This window comes from Cololabis saira, chromosome 5 (assembly GCF_033807715.1).
Source record: "Cololabis saira isolate AMF1-May2022 chromosome 5, fColSai1.1, whole genome shotgun sequence".
In the NCBI taxonomy this organism is placed as follows: Eukaryota; Metazoa; Chordata; class Actinopteri; order Beloniformes; family Belonidae; genus Cololabis; species Cololabis saira.
The window spans coordinates 15,271,553-15,293,378 of record NC_084591.1 but is presented as its reverse complement, the minus strand read 5'-3'; the positions used below and the strand labels follow the sequence as shown (position 1 = coordinate 15,293,378).

The following is a 21,826-nucleotide window of genomic DNA, read 5'->3' as shown; positions in this document are numbered from 1 at the left end:
GTCTCAGAAATGTATGTATCAAATATGACACGTCCAGCATCACAGGTTTTAGAGATTTTATTCGGAAAGTAAACTGGAATACGCTTCATTCCAGTTAAAGTTCTGTTCAATCCAGTTTATTATAATCCTTTTATTACCTGTTTAGTTTCAACTAAATCCAAACTCAAAGAGTAAAAAAAGAAAACAAAAAAACAGATGAGTAACCTTTTAGATTGTATCGAATCTTCACTTTGGTGGGGAGGAATGGCTCGATATTAACGGGAACAAACCTACAGATGAACCAGGCTCAGGAAGGGCGGCCGTCTGCCTCGCTCAAATGGGGTTCTGAGAAGACAAGGGGAGATGACAACAAACAGAATGAGAGTAGTCAAGGAGTGAGACGCATAAGAGAAATGTGTTCATGGCAGTAATAATGGCATAAATAGTACAGTATGTACACAAGAAGGAAAGATGGTAGGATGATCAAAGTGCCCAGTGCATCATGGGAGGCTGAAACGTTGGACTATAGCAGCACCGTTAAAGGGCTGGCTCAGTCACCCGAGCCAGTCTTAACAATAAACTTCATCAAAAAGGAAGGCTGTAAGCCTCATTTTAAAGATGGGGAAAGTGTGTGCGTCCTCAGCCAGGGAGCCGGTTCCACAAGAGAGGAGCCTGAATACTGAAGGTTGTAACTCCCTTTCTACTTTTGGAAACTCTAAAAATGGCAAGTAAGGCTGCAGACTGAGAGCAAAGTGTCTCTATTTGGGTTGTTAGAACTATGGGGGTGGTTAGAAACAATGGAGCTTGGGAGTTAATATGTGAGACGAAGAATTTATAATTCTTTCCTGGATTTCACAGCAAGCCAATGAAGATAACCTAAATCTGGAGAAATAAGATCCATCCCGCTAATCCTCATCAAAAATCTCTCTGCATTTTGGTTCAGCTGGAGGCTGTTCAGAATAATTTTAGGACATCCTATTAATAAGGCACTGCAGCAGTTCAATGTGGAAGTCACGAGTGTGCGGACTAGTTTTTATGCATCACTCCGAGACAAAGTGTTCCTTATTTTTAATACAGTTATTACGAAGATAGGACAGGTTTGGCAAATAGACAGTTTGTTGTTTGAGATAGCATCCTGATGGTGGTTTGCCAAGATAAGCTAAAAATAGGCAGAGAAATGAAAGAAGACGAAAATGGGTTTATGCAGTCGGCAGAAAATGTAAAGGAAGTAGGCAAAGTACACATCACCATGAGACACAGTTCCCTTTTAAAAAGGTAGACTCCTCTTCCACTCCTTTACGCTTCCATCTCTCCACCTTTCATTATTACTTGTGGGCTGCTAACTTATTTTCTTAACAGTGCCAGAAAGTGACAAAACAAAGAGCCGTTCACATGAAACCAAAGCTGTCCTCTGGAGGGGACCAGGGGATTCTCTCACACATGTACCTTCCCTCTGCCACACAGGGAAATGTTGTAATTTTCCTTGCCTCTTATTTCAGATGGCCTCCGGATAAATCTGCATTTGACTCAAACCTCATTAAAATATTCCCATAATTTCCCCCCATGGATATTATCTGTAAAATACTCCAAGGGATTTTATTAAGTTCAAGGATACAGCTCCATGGAGACAATGTGCAGCTCATCGCAAGCTGCAAAGGGAGTGTCATCCGGGTTTTATGTTAAAATGCAAAAAAAAAAGAAAAACCATTAGAAAATCCATTGTCTCAGCCTCACTGGAGCAAAAATTTCAAACAGAACAGAGGAGACAGAAATATCTTTTAATTTCCACTTATCAAGCATTATTCTTTATTCTTTTCAAACTGTAGACAGCCCTGCCATGAAATCATATTTCCTCTATCCCCATATTTTGGAGCTACATTCTTTGCATAGTATCGCAATATTAATCTTGCCCTTGAAAACTAATTAAGTGTTAATGAGTTAGGTTTAGTTTTCTGCAGCTAGATGTGAGGTGCAATTAAAAAGCAGCCGCCCTGGAGATAAATGCTTGGTACATTAAAAAAGAAAAAAGGTGAAAAAACACAGTTATATTTGTCAAAACCCTCTACGTGAACATTTTGGGATGAATTAGAGAGATGCATTGATATACTGTATGCAGTGTGTAGGTTTTGCCAGAGGGGGAACAGAAATCAGATTACTGATGTGATTACTGCTGGAAGGTAGGTTCATGACTCAGATCTGTTTACATCCGACGGGTGTGCATTTCCTCTCTGTACGCTGTGTAATGACATTATGACTTCTCTGAGTGGGGGCAGCGCTTTTCCAGCTGTGTAACCATTTGAACTACAAGGGGGCACAAACCTGATCAGAACTGACTTAATACAGTGAAAAATGATCCCCGTCAGTCTCAGCTACGGGTGGAGGAGGTACCCACATCCTCTCTTACCAAACTGTAAGAGTACTCTGTCACAGGTGTTGTTTTACAGTAAAGAAACATATGACATGATGAATTAGCCTGTTGATTAATTTGAGTTTCATTAAGCTTTTTGCTCCAAATAATTAAGAAAAATGTCAATGTTCTGTTCCCAAGCTATTGTTTTTTGTTTGATTTCTTTAAACCAGTGGTTCCCAACCTTTTCCAACTCAGGGCCCACTTTTATGTCTCAGAAATGTTTGCGGCCCACCTCCGAACTTTTTAATTCTCCCTGTTGCTAGCAAGCTATCCATCTTTATACTCCAGTTTCAGGTATCAGCATCAAACGTAAATAAGTCAAGTGCAACGCAGTCCTGCTGCAAAGTGGTCCGAACAATATCAACAAAAGTTCCTATTGCTCATTTGCTTGTCACATGTCTAATACTTGAAGGAAAACAAAACAAAATAATGAAAATAATATTTAAACATTTTTAATATCATTTTAAACATAACTGAGTTTTAACATTTAAAACATTATTCTTTATATTTTAATATAATTATATCCCCCCCCCCCCCCCCCCCCCCACAAAAATCATATTTTGGGAAATGATTTGGCGGCCCACTTGCAATACCTTTGCGGCCCCCTGGTGGGCCGCAGCCCACAGGTTGGGAATCACTGCTTTAAACCATCAAGCCTAACCATAAGCCAAAATGTCTTTTTTAGACTTTTCATATTTCATGTAGAAAAACGTTTAAATAAATGTGAATAAAATGTAACAGTACTTCCGGGATGAGCGGAGAACGTCATGGAAAGAAAGGCCACAAGCAAAAAAGTGACTGAGATTTGTACTTGAGAACTGTACTTGAGTAAATGTGCTTCATTACGTTTCACATCTGAACGCAGTGATGGTAGTTTGGTTGCGGTGACCGGTGCTGGTGAGCAGGTGGACAGGTGGCTGGAAGGAGGATTTGGTACGAGGAAATATCCGTAAACGAAGGGTCCATGGTCAGAGGATCGCCACCTTATCAATAAATGTGTGAGAAAATCACTGAAATATTTAAAAACAATGTCCCGATAATAACGATTGGACAGCACAGGCGTATTTAAAAGCCCATCAGAACCATCGGTCATCAGTTTCTGATACAACCACATGGTCAAGGATATGCAACGGTCCTTTCAACTTCTAACTGAACCTTTTACTGTGCAAGAAGCTGTGTTGATGTCTGGAAAAGACCACGAGAGAACCCGAGCCTCGGCAGCTTTGTTCCAAGAAAGGAAGTGAACTTCATACACTATCACTGTGCTTTCTACGTTGGTGTCTGCTCATTCTCAAGAAAATGTGTCCAACAAAATCAACAGGATCACAATAGCAGCTCAGAAACTGTGTGAGGGTTTTACTTTGGCAGTTACTTTATATCTGATTATTTTCACAAGACGTGATGCCACCCTTTAACCCGCTGTTTCTTGATATTGAAGATAAACCATGTAGATTTTTATGACTTAAGAAACCAACCGTAAAGTTGAAAAGTGTAAAGTCCTTAAAGAATCTGAAACCAACTCTCTGATGCGACAGCAGGTCCTCCTCCCTCCCTGTGAGTGGTTACGCTGCAAAGACAAGCCCTCTGATAAAGCCTAATATTCCATAAATCTAATCAAAATTGTCTTGTACGCTTGAATTATATCTTTTCCAGTGGGTTAAGAAAACTGTCCTTGACTATAATTCTTAAAATGCAGAATAGTCTAAAATAGTCTTCTCTTTTTTCCACTTTCTCTGAGCTGGGTTTTTGCAGCATCGTTAGGTTTCTTGCCGTGCTAAAGCTACACTTTTACCCCTTTTTATTTGTCATTTTGTTGTTTGCAGTTTGTGTTTTGATAAATCTTATTGTCTTTTTTCTGCTGTTGTTGAGTTTGAACATATTTAGGGCAACTTGAAGGTTTTGGTGCAATTACAAGAGTAAAGTTATTCTCCCAAACAGGGGGGGCGGTCTTCATCACTAAGGGTTTCTGGTATTAAGTTGCCACAGAAAACATTTGGATTCCTAACACTAAAAGTGAAAATCAAGTCTTCTCTTCTTATTCCATACTCGGTGTCGTGTCACTTTTCTCTATCCTGCTGTCAAATATCCTGCAAAAACAATGAATGTGAATGGCCTAGATTCTGGGGTGCTCCTTCCTCTCCAGCACTGTAGATGTTGTTTGCTGCATCCTTCTTTAAACCCCTGCTGCTTTTCATGCATGTAAGCAGTTGGTAGAGAGCTGCATCAGTGTGCAGTGTTTATGAAAGAGGGAAATGCGATCCATCACTGGCCAGAGCTGCCATCCATGCGCCTGAGCCCCGCACTCTACAGTCATCTCATCTCACCCTCTTCTCATGTATGACAGGCAGCTCAGGGACAGGCCCTGAAAAAACATTCCCCCGACGAATATGCCTCAACTGTTACAATATATATTTGACCTAATAGAAAGAAAAACGCTTATATGGACAACTGAGATGTCAAAGAGGACTATGTGGCTGCTGCAGTCATTCCAAAAAAAAATGAGAATTTAGTGATGAATGAATACTGAGCCAAGAAGGTGGTGGTGTATGTCACTCCAAATCTCTGGTGGAAAAAATAAAGTAGTTGTGAGTAGTCTCGCTGAGAAGATCCACACTCTGAGAATCTGCACCTTCACTCACATCATAACCGGCTTATATACAAATAATGAGGAGGCAGGATGCAGCGCTGTGAGGTGATTGGTTTTAATTACACTCTGATACAGTTCTTACACAGCAGCAACAGTACAACGATGGAGTTACATTAATCTTGGATGATATCTGTATCCATGTTGCTTCAGGTCCCCTGGGAGTGACACGCATCACCGTGTTAGTTATACAGTACTTGACCTGGTTCGACATGGAAGCAGATGCTTGCAGTGAGTTTTTTTTTACTTTCTTTTTTTCTTCAACACCACACGTAACAGCGACTGGACACTCTTGCTACTGTGACAAATCAAAAAGCCAAATAGTTTAATACAATCCCTTCAGGTAACCTAACAAACATCACGGTATAGGAGAGCGCCGACTGAAACACAAGCCTTCAAGGAAGAAGGGGTGAAATGGGTTTTTGAGAAAAGGCATCAAAGGAAAACGGCCGTGCTGAGGATGCAGAGCAAAATCTGTGACTAGCTTGTAGGGAACCCATAAAAACAGAACAATCAAGCACACATAAAATGATTTTAAACAGCTTAATTTAAAATAATTCCAAGATAAAACAATACATAAGACAGTTACAATCAAACGTAGACTCCTTCTGGATCCTTCTCACAAAATCAACAATGTAATGTTTTAATCTAACATTACTGTATCTTATTATCACAAATAAATCAGAATTACATATGTAACACTCGTTTACTACTCTCAATACACAGCTCATCAGTAGGTACTCTGTTAAATGTGCAAAATCTTTTTACTAATCTCAATTCAGAAATGACACATGCATAAGGTGCTCAACTCGACCTCCATTAGAGCATTTCCCCCCAAAATGTTTTTAAATTGTTTTACAGTGTTACGGGTTGGTATTTTAAATCAACAAATATACAATTCAACAACACATGCTGCATTCTATGGGTATAAACACAGGTTTGTGAGGATATTCTGGTTGTTATTTATATATTTATATAAAACACATTTACAAAGAAAAGCTAAGGACTCAAAAGTGCTCTTTTGCGTAAAACTGTAAGTGCCAGCATTTACTGACTGCTTACAGTGTTGATAGCTGACCTCTGAAAGAAATATATTCGGACATATGCTTACGCCAACGCATCAGATTAACTGTTTGTTTGGATTGTAAATATTTAGCCAGAGCCAGCATCTGTTCCAATTTTAAGACCTGAGACGGGTCGACATCTGGGCGGGGAGACCGTTGTTTTTTTGTTTTGTTTCGTTTTTTTCTACCAAGTTACAAGCTTGGTCCATTTCAGTCATTATCTGAAGCAAAGCCAGCTCTCTGCTAGCCTTAACCACGTATTTATTACACATCAGTCACATTGGTCCCATCAAAGAAGTGGGAAGAGGAAAAAAAAAAACCACACATCAACCCAAAATGGGAGCTTTTTCTGTTGACGCATTGGCTGGCATAGCTGATATTTTATCCCCATTTGAGAAGCTTCCAAATTTTAAAGTGATTAATAGTATTAACTTTGAAATGATGTTAACTTGAGTTTAACACACCAACAGATATACTTCTACTGCCAAAGTAGCTGGCAGTTAAAAAAAAAACAAAAACAAACTGCTAAAGTGGCACGAAGCAAAGCTGTTGGCACAATAACATTAAAAATATCTGTCGGTGTTTTAAATAAAAAGATTGAGTTTGGTCTGTTGGAAGCATTTACAGTTATTTTAGGGGGCATTGGTCAAAAGTCATCTCTATGACACATAAACATGGTGAAAACGGCCTATTCGTGTGGCTTGTCTCGGACCTAAAACTTGAAGGACAGCCCATCGTGCCTGTCAAGCCAAAGCCGACCCCACTCCGTCAGCCTCTGCACGGAGCTTTTCTCTCGGGTGAGGAGGCGAGCAACCTTGTCGAGCTTTTCATCATTCCTCTCCAGGTAACGGACGCCCTCGGCCTGCAGCAGGCCGAGCTTCTCAAGCCGGCTCTCGTCCATGGAGATGTCTTCGCTAATGAATGGGTTGAAACGGAAGTAAGCGTCTGGAGGAAGGAAGGCGTCGAGCATCGCATGGACCTCTGGAAGACCAAGGAGAGGCGGGAGTGAGACAGCACAAGTAACAAAGTCAGTAACAGACAATCACGCTACACAACATCAATAATAACACAAATAAAACACTACAATAAAAGTAGAAATACGATAAAAACAAGACAATACCGATAAAAACCAGGTGAGTTTTAAGTTTGCTCTTAACAGAGGTGTCAAGTAACGAAGTACAAATACTTTGTTACCTTATTTAAGTAGAAATTTTGGTTATCTATACTTCACTGGAGTAATTATTTTTCAGACGACTTTTTACTTTTACTCCTTAAATTTTCACGCAATTATCTGTACTTTTTACTCCTTACATTTTAAAAACAGCCTCGTTACTCTATTTCATTTCGGCCTTTAAACAAAAACTATCCAGTTAAATTGCTCCATCCGGATAGAGTGAATTAGGTTGTGGTTGTTTCAGATGTTCTTGTCCAGTTTTGTTCTTACATCCGTTGCCCTCAGATTCCTGCAACTAAACTTGGATGTACATTCCAATAAAGGTTAGGATAAATGATAACATGCCTCTGAAGTTTGACTTTTTGCACCATTACAATACTTATAGGCAACTAGTCATCATATCTCCTGCTCTCTGAAACACATGTTAATGCTCAAAAGTACACATATATGGTTCTTTAATATATTTGGATTATACTAAGATGCATTCATTTTCAATGGCTTTTGTCCTTAATGGCTTTTTTCTCCCTTACATTACTTTTACTTTTATACTTTAAGTACCGGTAGTCTTGAAACCAGTACTTTTATACTTTTACTTGAGTAAAAAACTTGAGTTGATACTTCAACTTCTACAGGAGTATTTTTAAACTCTAGTATCTATACTTCTACCTGAGTAATGAATGTGAATAATTTTGACACCTCTGGCTCTTAAAAGCATGGATGGAGTCCAGAGAACGTAGAGACGGCGGGAGATCGTTCCAGAGCCTCGGTGCCTGGAAGGAGCCATCTCCTCGCATCTCAAAGCGGGTACGAGGGACCATGAGTAGGCGATCGTAGGTGTTATAGTTCCAATACGTACAAAGATTCAAAGACTGATTGCTGTGAGAACGTGTACATGAAGTCAAACCTCGCCTGATGGCGCTGTGACAGCGTAATGTGTGGTTGAGTCAGCGCTCGGGGCTGAAAGTGTGAGCTATGTCCAACAGAAAACATCTGGCTTGTCTGCACGACTGGTTTAAACTCCAGAACATACAAATACATGGAAACAGTCAGCGGGTAAAACAACAATCTTAATATGCCTGTTGGTTAAAAAAAACAGTGAAATAACAAATGTTTCTGTCTGCAGTTCACACAGAAAGCTTGACGCCAAACATTCATATGATCAAAATAAGCTGCATCTCGGGCTCTCCAAGACTCTTGCAGCTTATCTGGAGAACATTTGGACAGTTTATTGACTTTGGCTCTGATTTATAACCAATCCATTCGCCTTGAAGTGTTTGACACTGAAGGGTGCATCTGCAAAATTCGTGATAAGACCTGCTTATTAACAAAAGACAACATAAGTGGTCGAGACAATCAGCATCTTTTTCCTATAAGTAGCAGCGGCTGCTACAGTGCAATGAAGCCCATTCAACCATTTCATTCAAAGACTCTGGGATGATTGAGTTTCTGTCTTTGTGGCACCCACTGGTCAACCAAGCACTCATCTGCAAATGGCTAAGAGCCAGGATTTCCCATGCAGGCCTCAGGACTCTCTTCACACCCGAATGGTGAAGCAATAATAATACACGCAATGGATTTCATTACAGTCAGAAAGATTTTTAAAAAGGCTGCAAGTGCACAGCGGCCCCATGACCTTACTCAAGGTCATTTTTCTTTGAAAACCGTTGTCTTATCTGCCATTTCAAAACAGTCAAGTCCACCGGAGAGCTGGGGAGGATCTAATCCCAGGTACACGGAGAAACAAGTCTGCAGAAGCATCTAGGTCACACAGTGCACCAGCGCAGCCACAGGGAGGAGACCGAGACAAATTTAGGCGCAGCAGAAGTGTTCATGTCAAGAGGTGATAAGGAGACAAAGACGGAGCCAACAACAGGGCCACAACAACATGGATCTGGGACAAAGTCAGCTGGAGGTGGAATATTCTCCGCACTCGTGGCACAAAAATCCATTCTGTCCCGTAGAGATTACACAGAAACAGGGATATTTTGGACGTACAGTGCATTAATTCATTTGAGATTAAAGCATAAACAAACTAACAAACATACCAAATGTAATCCAGTATCACAAACAAAGACGGTTTTATCACGTCACATCAATGATTTTATTTTTTCATCACCTCCATCATTTCTGGGACATACTCTTGACATTTTCATTAGTGGTTTGAGGAGTTTAGACAAAAAGAAAATTGGTTTCTTCATTTGTTTTGAAATTAGACACAAAATGTTGAGTACTAGGCTCTTTACATAGCTAATAAAGTCAACCTCACATAACGCACTTTAATTTCAAATTGGTTTAGTGTACATATGCAAATGAAGGAGTTTCAATATGTTTAGTAATCAAACTCTAGATCAGGGGTCGGCAACCCGCGGCTCTAGAGCCGCATGCGGCTCTTTAGTGCCGCCCTAGTGGCTCCTGGAGCTTTTTCAAAAATGTTTGACATTTTTTTCTTCTTTTTTTCCCCTTTTTTTCCTCCTTTTTTTACCCTTTTTTCTTTTTTCTCTTTTTTTCTTCCTTTTTCCTTTCCCTTTTAATCTCGACATTTCGACTTTTTTCTCAACATTTCGACTTTTTTCTCGAAAATTTGACTTTTTTCTCGACATTTCGACTTTTTTCTCGACATTTTCTCGACCTTCATTCTAAGGCTTATACAAGACTTTTCATTTTTTGCGGCTCCAGACATATTTGTTTTTTGTGTTTTTGGTCCAATATGGCTCTTTCAACATGTTGGGTTGCCGACCCCTGCTCTAGATTGATGGATATCCCACATTTAACACCTGAATCTGAACTGTCGCCTGTCCTTTTTACATCAACATAAAGTGGCGTGACAAAATGGCCCCGAAAATAACTCACCTCTAATGTTACACTTATTTGTGGGTCAGGACTAATGTAAACAGAAATGACGCAAAGTTGTGGGAAGGATTTGTAGATGACAAGATGAGCAAGCTCCTCATCCTGAGCTGTGGACGTCATACGTCAGCCTTTTACCCAACCACAATCTGCAACCGGCTACTCAAATGACAGAAACAAAACTCGTGTCGGGTCATTAACAAACAGATCAGCCTCAGAAAGAAGCTATTTGCGGTCAACGAACACAACAGCAGGAGTGGCAGAGGGAGACTGCTGGTCTAATAGTATTTGAACAATGTGATTTGGAGGTCGCTAAGAAAATCCAGCATGGATCCGGCACCCGCTCCATCTCCTGCATCCAGCCAGCTTTTCTCATGTGGGTGAAGCCAGCGAGGTCAACCAAACCCATTACGTATTACCAAAGTCGTCTTCCCTCTCCTCAACTCGGTTTCATGCACCGGGGAGGCAATAACAGGCCTTGCATTTACATCGCCCAGCGCACATTAAACATGCGTTCGTCATCCAGAGATAATAACAGGGTGTAATCTAAAAATGCCACTCAATATAACCAGTACTCGAGTTGTAAAAAAAAATCAGGGGGGATGGTGGATTTTATCATATGGGGACAGATAATTTGTGCTGATTACAAATAATATAATATATTACAAATAATAGCACTGACCAAAACACCTGCAGAAATACTGCAGGAATGACATAGCAGCAGTTAAATGCAGCCTTCTGTAAGCTTTAAATATCCACTGGGCTTACATCAAATACATCAAAACACAACAATAAAAAACACTTTTCTGAACTTATCAATATGACTCTGTCCTTCACAGGATAAGTAAAATGGATCACTGCAAAAACTCACAATCTTAACAAGAATATTTGTCTTATCTCTAGTTAAACTGGAAAAAACAACAATTTTCACCTGTTTCAAGTAGATTTTCCCTTGAAATAAGTAGAAAAATCTGCCAGTGGAACAAGATTTTTTTGCTTGTAATGAGAAGATAAATCCCACTGGCAGATTTTCCTACTTATTTCAAGTGAAAGTTTACTTGAAACAGGTGAAAATTGTCAAATAAGTTTTTTTTTCTGGTGTTATTTTTCTGGTGATGACTCTAAATGTTGAAATAGCAGTAAAACCACATTCATTGATGAAATGACATAAGGGATGGAAAGGGGGGATGGCAGTTTTACAAGGGGGATGATTTTGACCGTTTTTATTTCAGGGGGGATGACATCCCCCCTCATCCTCCCTCAACTCAAGTACTGGATATAACATACTGACTGGAGAGTGTCCAAAATTCAATGATTGATTTGATTTGATAAGATAAAATAAGATAAGATAACTAGATAGAACCGCTTTACTTCATGATTTGCTCTTTCCCTCTTCTGCACACAAACACATGCTTTAAATAACACTGAGATGGAGAATGATCACGGCTCACTTTGTTGTCCTTGGTAACAGCTGTTATGCGGCCAAAGTGTGTATTTAACAATACTGCAACAGCCTACATGCGCTTGAGGGGAGCCATTACGAACTAAAATAAAAATAATCTACAGTAAAGGTCACTTCCAGTGGAGTTTTAAGCCTGTTTACGTGGTGCGCTCATCTCCAGTGAGCACAGATGGCCATGTGATACGGTGTTGTAATGTGGAGGGAGATCTTTCCCAACGTGGGCCCATCTATTCTATACTAGAATAGATGTGGATCAGCTGCAATTTTGGAATGAACGTGGATTACTGTGGACTTGTACACTTTGCAGAGTAACTTACCCTCGGTATCCGTGGCACTGCTGATTACATTAGTCAGTTTGGTTTTGAGGCTCGTGTATCTGGCGCTGTTCTTGCCGGGAGTTTCGAAACGGCCCGTACCGAGGGAGACCACACACTCCAAGGGGGTGTTGGGCCACAAACACTTGCATTCATGGATCGCAAGTGCTGTGGGGTTGTTCATCAGCAGCCCTCCATCCTGTGCATAAAACATAAGACATGCCCTGTAAAAAAGTTTGACACCCAAAAACCCTCACAAGTTTGAACAGTGAAACATTTTTTAAGATAAAAAAATCTATTTGCATGTGCATTGCTACTGTTAAGTCTACAAAGTATAGATGTGTGCAAATTGTTGTGTTTTAAGCCCCTGCCATTTCCCCTTCCCTCACATTCTCAGGCAGGTTTGCTTTGATATCGAGCAACCACTTGGGAGTGCTTTTGATTTGAATCCATATTGTACCCAAGGCAGTGGGGGAGTAACGGAGGAATCAGTGGGGATTTTTGAATAGGCATGAGACTGGGGGGCTGCAGGGCTGTGAGCTGGCAGCAGGATCAAACACGCAGGGGCCAGTCCTCATTAAAGAGACCAGGCTGGGTGTGAGGTGTGTGTGTGTGTGTGTGTGTGTGTGTGTGTGTGTGTGTGTGTGTGTGTGTGTGTGTGTGTGTGTGTGTGTGGTGACAGCCTCAGGGCCCCAAGTGTCTTGGGACACCCTGAAGGGAAGAGCGCTTGTTACGCGTCTGTGAGTACATGGATGTTTGATCGAAAGTGCGTTCTTGGTTTTAGTCAGTGCATACAACACGATGGGTGCAACTGACAATACAAGTCAAATCCAAGATGGGGGGGCATGTCAGCTTTCCAGCACACAGCAGCACTTTTGTAGCCAAGAAGCAATTCTGTAGACATTTCAGAGTACAGACAGTGATATGTTATGAGGGTTGCCTAAAAAAACCTCCGCTCTCATGGACTGAAAAAAAGAAGTTAACATCAATCCAAACACCAGGAGACTTATAATTGTAAAATACTCTTTCATGAAAAATTAAACTGACATTGTGAGAAGGCAATGAAAAAAAACAATTAAGCATGCTATTATATATTTTTTTTTTAAAGAAACTGCTAATTGTAAACTTTGAAATAATCCTCTTAATTCTTCGCTCCTGTTTGTTATGCCATTGTTCATTTATCTTTCATAGCAACAGGCTCAGATTTAGTTCAGAGAGGTTTGGTTAGGTGGAAGAACGTCTAATGGGAAAAAACTGAACCTCTGTAAGAGTGTGTAATTAAACTTAGATAAGGCTGAAATGCACCATACAGCTTTACCTCTAATCATTAAGGTCTATGTTCCCTAGCTCTTCCTATTTAAATTATTCTATAAAATAAAACAGATACACTGGTTAAAATGTAGTTTTTTTTTGCTGGAATAAGTCGAAATGGAAATCTAGTGCTATCCTATTCAATAGATTTTTTTTTTAAAAGCAAAGGGGAAAAAAAAGTCTCATTAATAATAATAATAATGAATTTAATTTGTAACGCACTTTACATTCAATGAATCTCAAAGTGCTACGCTTAGACCATTATTCATTCATACACATTCTCTCCGGTGGTGGTAAGTTACGTTTTGTAGCCACAGCTGACAGAAGCGGGGCTGCCATTCCGCGCCAAACGGCCCCAAACATTCATACACATTCAAACAGGGCAAGGTGGGTAAAGGACACTACGACAGCAACTGGGACGGAGGGGGATTCGAACTGCCGACCTTCCGATCATTGGACGACCCGCTCTACCACCTGAGCTACCGCCGCCCCAAATTAGGTGTAAATACTGACTGCTGCATGAATCTCAAACACACAGTCGACAAAGAAGAGAAAGTCAGGATAGAATCAGGCATTCAAAGCATTTCTTTAAAAGAATCAGTATTCAAAACAGGCCTTGTTCAACAGAACCAACAACAGCCGACCTGTTTACAGATCCCGGCTCTTCAAATGTGAACATTCTCTGGTTCACTGGTTGGAAACTGAACGTGTCCGAGTCATTTTACAGTCATTCAGTTGGCAGGTGTTGGGATGGTATCATCAGGAGGGAAGTTAAAGAAAAACACAAGTCAAAAAATCCCTCTAAGCTCCACATGATCGTCATCGGCGTCAGATTTTAAGATTACCCAGCCACTAATGCTTCTCTAATCTTAATCAACATTATTTACAACTCTAGAAACAGAAAGCTAAGCATCACCAAAGTTGGTTAAATTCATAATCTGACCCCCCAACTGGTAACCATGTGGATATTTTGATAGATGTTGAGACGTTTTGTTTTTTTTTTAATTTAAAGACTTATCAACGTCAAAGAATAGAAAAGGTCTAGGACAGGGGTCGGCAAACTGCGGCTCTAGAGCCACATGTGGCTCTTTAGCGCCGCCCTAGTGGCTCCTGGAGCTTTTTCAAAAATGTTTGACTTTTTTTCTTTTCTTTCTTTTTTCCCTTTTTTCTTCTTTTTTAACTTTATTTTCTTTTTTTCTTCTTTTTTCCTTTCCTTTTTAATCTCGACATTTAGACTTTTTTCTCGAGATTGTACTTCAACATTAATCTTGACATTTTGAGTTTTTTCTTGAAATTTTGACTTTTTCTCGACATTTCGACTTTTTTCTCGACATTTTGACTTTTTTCTCTTTTTTTTTCTTTTCCTTTTTAATCTTGACATTTCAACTTTTTTCTCAAAATTTTGACTTTTTTCTCGAAATTTTGACTTTTTTCTCGACATTTCGACTTTTAGCGACATTTCGACTTTTTTCTTGAAATTTTGACTTTTTTTTCGACATTTCGACTTTTTTCTCAACATTTCAACTTTTTTCTCGACATTTTGTCTTTCGCCATTTGTCTTCATTGTAAGGCTTATACAAGACTTCATTTTTTGCGGCTCCTGACATATTTGTTTTTTGTGTTTTTGGTCAAATACGGCTCTTTCAACATTTTGGGTTGCCGACCCCTGGTCTAGGATAATAAGTCAAGCTGAAGACAAACTGACAGACGTACAGAACAGACAACAGAAATGTTGTCAGTCCTTTTAAGTGAAAGTGTCTGATTGATCCAATCTGAGTTTAAAGAAAGGGTCTCTTGTATCAGTGCACTGCATGAATCATATATCTTCATGAGCAGCCCCAGAGTGCACCCGTCTCACTGCCTCAAACAAGTCCCACAAAGACGCGCTTCACTCGGACACAAAGTCTGAAGGAACTGCTGAGGTAGCCATTTACCCAAGGCACATCATTATGCACTCGCAGGGTGTCTGGCAGAGCGAGACATGGAGCACACAGAGAAAGAAGCTTGGATTGGACATGCTCCTAATGGAGACTTAGAGGATCCTGCTGCAGTGGGCACCAGACGAACTCAGCTGGAAACAAAACAAGCAGGCAGTTTCCTTATCACGCACACCACTCTGTAAGGCCCCATTTTCTGAACCTCAATGGCAATTATGGCAATAGCTCAGGCCCAGTTATGGCTTCTTTGTGCTTCACAGCAACAGTGACTGGCCTTGCACCCCGTGCCAAGGCATTTAACATTTGAAGAACAACTGTAGCCTTATGAGCTTGTGGATGAATGTTATTACTTGTTTCCATTTCAGAGCACCTGCTCAGGCAATTCAGAGTTGCACAAATACAGAGTTTTTAGGAAAATCTGGGGCTTTTGGTTTTTGGACTGTGAATAAGATGCCATATTGCCTTCGGACCACTGGTGGGGTTTTTTTTTTCTATCTGTAATCTTTTTCCTCCAGGGTCGTGGAGTAGACCAGCCTCCTGGACTGAGACGGTACCAGTCAAAACCAACAGTGCAAACAGTTTGGTCCGGAGAACTCGCACTGGTAAGTACCCTGGCGTGTTAAAGCTACTTCTCAGCCAGATTTCCATTCCTGGCCCACCTACTTGCACAAGGATTTCCATGCAGAGCCGTCTGGGAGATTTGCGAGGCCCTGTGCGAAATGGCCGGGGGGGGCCCTTGCCCGTGAGCTAAACTCACGCGCGCAAAATGTTTGTGTTTTTCGGGTCGGATCGGGTGTCTATATGCGCAATTTTAACTCTCCAATTAGCAAAATACTGGATACCTTCCCTTGCCTCATCATCATCTGGGCTTGCCTCGACGCGGGGCCCCGCGGCTGCTTGAGACCCAGTCGGATCGGTAATTTTTGTAACAAATTTATCAAACGAGCCTTTCAGAGAGGCATTAAATTCTTCCATTTTCTTTAGTTTTTTTCTTTTTTCATGCCCTGATGGAAATTTCCTGAATCTGTCTCGTTCTCTCGACATTGTGTGACAGTTTGTTCCAACTCCACCTGTCTGGATCAGAGCAGCTTGTGTCTGCGCTTGGTCTGACGCAGTTGTATTGAACAACAGACACGCGCATCATTGCACATATATTTATTGATATGCACAGACTAGTACACATTTAGGTCTGTAATGGAATGTGACTGTTGATATTTATAAGGGAAAAAAAAAACAAAAACAAAAAATTGAAGAAAGAAAAACGGCCCATAGCGCGAGGCCCCTTGGAGGCGCAAGGTGCAAGGCCCCGTGCGGTCGCACGGTTCGCACATTCCTGTTTCCAAGCATGGGGTGAAATAGGTAAAATAATCTCCTTATGACAAACTACAAATGAGCTATGCATGCAGAATTCCCCAACTGTAGCTGTCTGTCAAACATGCAGCATGTTGTGAGGTTAAAGGTTGCTTCCATTATAATAGCAGGCTATTGTTGCTCAGGCTGAAGCGTGCCGTGTGACAGCAGATACATGTCCTCAAATATTAAACTCTGTTCAAAAGAAAGCATTTGCTTGATGTGAAACAATCCCTGAGAGTAAAGTTTCAGCCGATACAAAGAAATTCCAACTTTGATCCCAATCTGGCCTCACCTTCAGGATCTGATCGCCCAAATCAACTCAATTTTATTTTTACTTACAGAGTTCTCATCTAAGTGGCATCTCTGCATTTGAAGAAAATGTTTAATATATTTAGGCTGCAAATTTACCTGAAAATGTCTTCTTTTTTTGTTTTAGAAGAGATTTCTTTAATGACATAAAAGATTAACAAACATCAAGAAATGATTTAGAAAGTGGGCACCCCTGAACAAATGTCTGTTACTGGGAACTTTTTTAATATCTTATGCAAGGCTGCCATTTTATTTTGGTCTCCGACAGTTTCAAAATAGAAAAAGCTTTTGTTTAGGGTACCTTCCATGGCTGGCGCCTGCTAATACCCGCTTTGGCAAGTTGCACTTTTTAAATTGGCCTTTTTATTCTTGTTTGGGGGATTTTCACTAATTCTTCCCGTAAAAAGCCTTCTTGGACCATCTTGCGTGCACTACTTATTTGGAGGTTTATCCTAAGATTTTCAATTATTTTGTAAGCCAAGGCACTTTAAGAGGCAATGATAAACCCTCAGCTCAGCTTGTGGCTTGAAAAGTTGTCCATTATCAGGTTTTTATACAATAAAATTACATGAAGCACCAAGTGCGATAAAGACCCGCTGCTCCGTTTTACCATCTGCGACACGCCACATAAATGACATCAACTACAAACACGGAAGGAAATCTTACATCAGCAAATCAAAACTTCAATTACTTTTGCAGTACAGAAAGTAGCAGTAGTTTAACCATTGTTCAGTTGGATATTAAAGAAAAACTAAAAAAAATATTAGGAAGAAGTTAGTTGATTATTAGTTCACCCGTTAGAGTCAAACATACGTAACTCTAGCTCAGTGCAGTGTGTTGTTCTGTGATAAGCCTTAAAAATTGCCGCTTCAGTTTAAACTAACATCATATGTACCGTTTTGTACATTTACTGTTTGTTTTTATTAAGACTTTAAGCTTCATGCATCAAAAGTAACAGCTATCATATCAGGACCACAGTTTTATTGTAGAGGTTATCCACCTTTCATCTACTTTTGACAGTATTTCATTTACTTAAAAGATTTTTGCTCATTTACTTGAATCTATTTTGCCTCTTAAAGTGCCCTAAATGACTGGTTGCAACAGATGCTTATTAGTTCCATGTGTATTCTTTTCATTGAATTAGGCATCCTTTTCTCTTGAATTGAGGCCAGAAGGTTATTTAAAGGTTACATTTTAAATTTTTGGTGGTGATTTTTGGATGCAGGAAATATTTTGTAAAAGATTTTATTTGTGTAAGTGAGGCAGCACAGCCGAATAACTGCAAAGCAGCTCCGCTAAACCTTCCTGAAGGTCTGTTGCGATCAAACAGGAATTTTGTTCTGCCTTTTAGGTCACCCCACGAGCGGCTCCTTCAAATAGGTTTGCTCCTTTCAGACATTAGTTAGAATTCTGATATTTTGCTATTTCTGCAACGTCTAAAAACCGCTTGCTATGTTCTTATAAACTTCTACATGGTGCCTTCTCCTTTTTTTGTCACTCACTTAAAATGTTGCAAAACTTAAAAAGCCATCAATGGTACTGAAAATGTTGAAAATAATGTTTTCTTTTAAACTTCTCTATGCCTCATGGAGATTAGCTCATTTCTGTTTAAGTGGAGCAAGGTTGCAAATTTATTTACATGCTGCTGTATACGTCGCTGTTTGAGAATTGGGTTCTCATTAACTGTGGGAGCTTATCGTCATTGTGCCCATTTAAGCTGTGTTAGTGGCGAAGGGCTGATTTGAATGGGAAAGAGTTGCTATCATCAAAATCAGGAAAAGTCATTTCACGCCTCAGAGTGTGTCGGCTCTTATTAGCCGGGACAGCACGCCTCTTCTTCATTCTCCTTGTGTATTTCTATATCTCTCGGGCTCCATAAACTGTGAGTAAACATTCTCATCTGCATGTGTTTGAGCCATTTATAAAAGCCACAAGAGAGAACATCTCTTGCTCAAATCTAAATGAGATGAGCCATCAGCATATATGTATTTATATATATACATACATATACACATACACACACGTATACATAAATGGTGCTGCGTTTTTGCAGGTGTGCTTATGTCACCCACTTGACTGGCTTCTTTGACGAAGCTGGACTGAGTGGCGTCATGATTTGTAATTAAGCTCTGCAAATGAGGCTCTTTTTTCTCAATAAAAGGAAGCATTACATAACTGATGCACACGTTTGTCACAATGAGCAGATTGTTTCCACGGACATTGTGCGAAATGCTCTGGATGTTTAATTTAGACTAATGATCAAAACCCAATTCATGCCGTTTCCTCAAAAAAGAAAAGATCCCAGTCAATGTGTATGTAATAATAATAAAATAAATTATTCTCCTTGAGGAACATCAATTGTCTGAAAGGCATCCGCTCCACATAAAAACATCACTTTGATAAACAGGGATGACAATGGTGTGACTGGCGACTCCTATGTTGTGGCTCATCCAAGTCAGAGGTCTTCATGCCATATTATGTAATTACTAGTTCCCCACGTGACCTTTTAGCTTCACGGACCCCCAAAGGTTGCACTGAGGTATAAATCATCTTGCCAAGCCATAAACAGAAGAAGAGCCTGTCTGTAAGAGAGCAAGATTTCCAGCTTTGCCCCGGGCAAAAAAAACAAAAAAACCTCAAACAGGCTGTGGACGGTTACCTTTTCCCACATGCTGCTGATACAAGTATTGGAACAATTAATCATCCCTGCTGCTGCCTGTAGCCACTGAGATTAAACTGTGACAGTTTATGGAGTGATATAAATGTGTGTTGAACCCCTCGTTTATATTTACTGGATCTGGAATCCCTTGTGGTTTTATGCACATACTTGAGGACTTCACATTAGAAACCATCATTTGATCATTTCCCTACTGGACATTGTAAACTTATTTCTGTGCCGTTTCACTGCGACTAAGGTTACTTTAATACAGACGTACTGACCACTAAATTCCAATACAGGGTTTAAATTTGAGAATTATTCAAAGGAATGGCACCCAGAAGCACTGCAGTTAACTGGTCCGTTAAAAGTGATGCATTGCGTGAAGAGGCAGAGGAAGATTTGGTAAAGCTGATGCTGCCGTCAGTCAGCTTGAGCAGCGGGCCAGCCTAATCCCCACACTAATGTGCCAGTTCAATCAAGTGTTTGTGCATGTAGAAGAACACGTGTCTGACAGAGTGAAAAGAGCAATCAGTTAGGTAAATACAGATGATGTTACTGTCACTGTTATGAGTGGTTTTACTCACAGGAGGAAAATGTTCAATGTTTCCAGGACAGTGATCCTTGAACTTTTCTAACATCCTCTCATTAAAAACCGTGAAAATGTCATTGATAAAAAAAATGTAACTAATGAAAGAGAACAACGAGAATTTTTGTGAAATAAACTGGTTGTACAAAACATAAATTGGGGATAAAATAAGGAAGTAACGCCTGCATTTCCACTGCAGGTCTTGACGGCTAATTCTGATCATTCTGATTTATTTATTATCTTTCAAAAGTGAACCATATCTGATATCTGATAATGCTGATTAACTGAGGAAACAAAATTACAAAGTAGACGAGCTTGGCCATTGGTAAGTAAAAAGTTTGGCAGGAACAGAGAAAAAAAAGAGGTGGTATTCATTATTTATTTATTTTATTATTATTATTATGGTTTTAACGGTTACAACAGAACCCCAGTCTTCCTCATCCTTCTTGAAGTTGTTAAAGACACAATGGATCATATTATCCAAGCCTTTGCTTTCCGAAACATTCTTGGAGGTCAGCAAACGATTAGGCACATTTTAAATAGTAGAAGAAAGAGCTGGTCCATCTGTGTTTACGTCACTCACCACCATCACATTCTTAAGGACGTCTGACATGGTGAACATCTGATCACCCCGCTTCAACTGCAGATGAAAATGCACAAATCCAATTCTGATCTGATTTATTTCTACATATGAAACCCTGAAACCAACCTGAAAATATTTGAACCATGCACTTTTTTTTACTGCTTATCATATTGTTTGAACCCTGCAGTGCAAAATCTGGCCAAAACGTCTGGTTTCCCTCCTCCCTCAGCCTGCAGGCCCAGGTCTCATGGATCAACACGAGAGGAGAGATCTGGGATGAGAAGGTGACTGAAACTCAAACGGATCCTCTGTCACCGTTCCGAATCTGCCAGATCTTTTCTCTCCTCTGTTCGCACTGTGGAGCTGACCGTGTTAACTCCAAAAACTTCCCTTCAAAAGGACATTTAAAGTGTAAAAAAAGGAAAGAAGTGAAAACTGAGATCCAAAAGGTGTGATATCTTGAGCTACACTTTTGAAATAGCCATCTATTATGTCACACGCTGTTTTACTCTCAAAGCAGCCTGATTTAATGTCTTCTTGGACTAATGTTTGATATTTGTTTATCTGTTAGAGGGGGGGGGGGGGGGGGGGAAATCGGACTTTCCCCATTTGTGGCTGTGTGAAGTCTTTCTGCTGAGCATGATGCCATCGTGCCATTCTCATGATTTCACACTGGGGGAGGGCGGCGGCTCACTGCTTTTATGCCTCCCATCAAATGCTGGCCAGGATGGGCACAAAACAAGCTGCCCGTTCCTCCCTATCGCCTCAAGAGCCACCATGGCAACCAAGCAGAAAAAATCTGGGTCCTCCTCGCCATTCCACGCATGCCCTGGCATCCTCTGTTAAACGTCTGAGGTCTTTCTACTTCTGCGGTCTTTAGAGCTGAGATAACAGAAAGAGAGCTTTAAAATGGAACATGCACCTCCTCCCTTCATCTCCTTTATTTCCCACTCCTTTTCCCCTTGTTCCCCCCATCACTAAAGCATCCTCTCAGAGGCTATGGTAGCTACTGTCAGGCTTTGATAATGCTCTGCTTCAAAGGTTTTGCTCTAAGTTACAATTTATCCTACAGTATGTTACGTCTGTCAAGGCTCTGTTGGATTTCCATTCCAGCCTGCAGAGCCGCAGACGTGTCAAAAAAAAAAGAAAAAAAAAAAAAGAATCAACTGTCTTCAAGCACAGCTTGAGAATTCC

At 40.3% G+C, this 21,826-nt stretch overlaps 1 protein-coding gene across 3 annotated transcripts in view; it reads right to left on the bottom strand.

Moving 5' to 3' along the window:
* Positions 1-5,083: 5,083 nt before the first annotated feature.
* LOC133443801 (calcium-independent phospholipase A2-gamma-like) overlaps positions 5,084-21,826 on the bottom strand; it is a 29,159-nt gene continuing 12,416 nt past the window's right edge. For all 3 annotated transcript variants that reach the window (XM_061721044.1, XM_061721046.1, XM_061721045.1), the window contains exons 9-10: positions 11,898-12,093; positions 5,084-7,078 (exon numbers count right to left, since the gene is read on the bottom strand). In XM_061721044.1, coding sequence (XP_061577028.1) covers positions 6,810-7,078; positions 11,898-12,093 — 465 coding nt within the window. In that variant the 3' untranslated portion in view covers positions 5,084-6,809. The remainder of the gene's footprint in view (positions 7,079-11,897; positions 12,094-21,826) is intronic.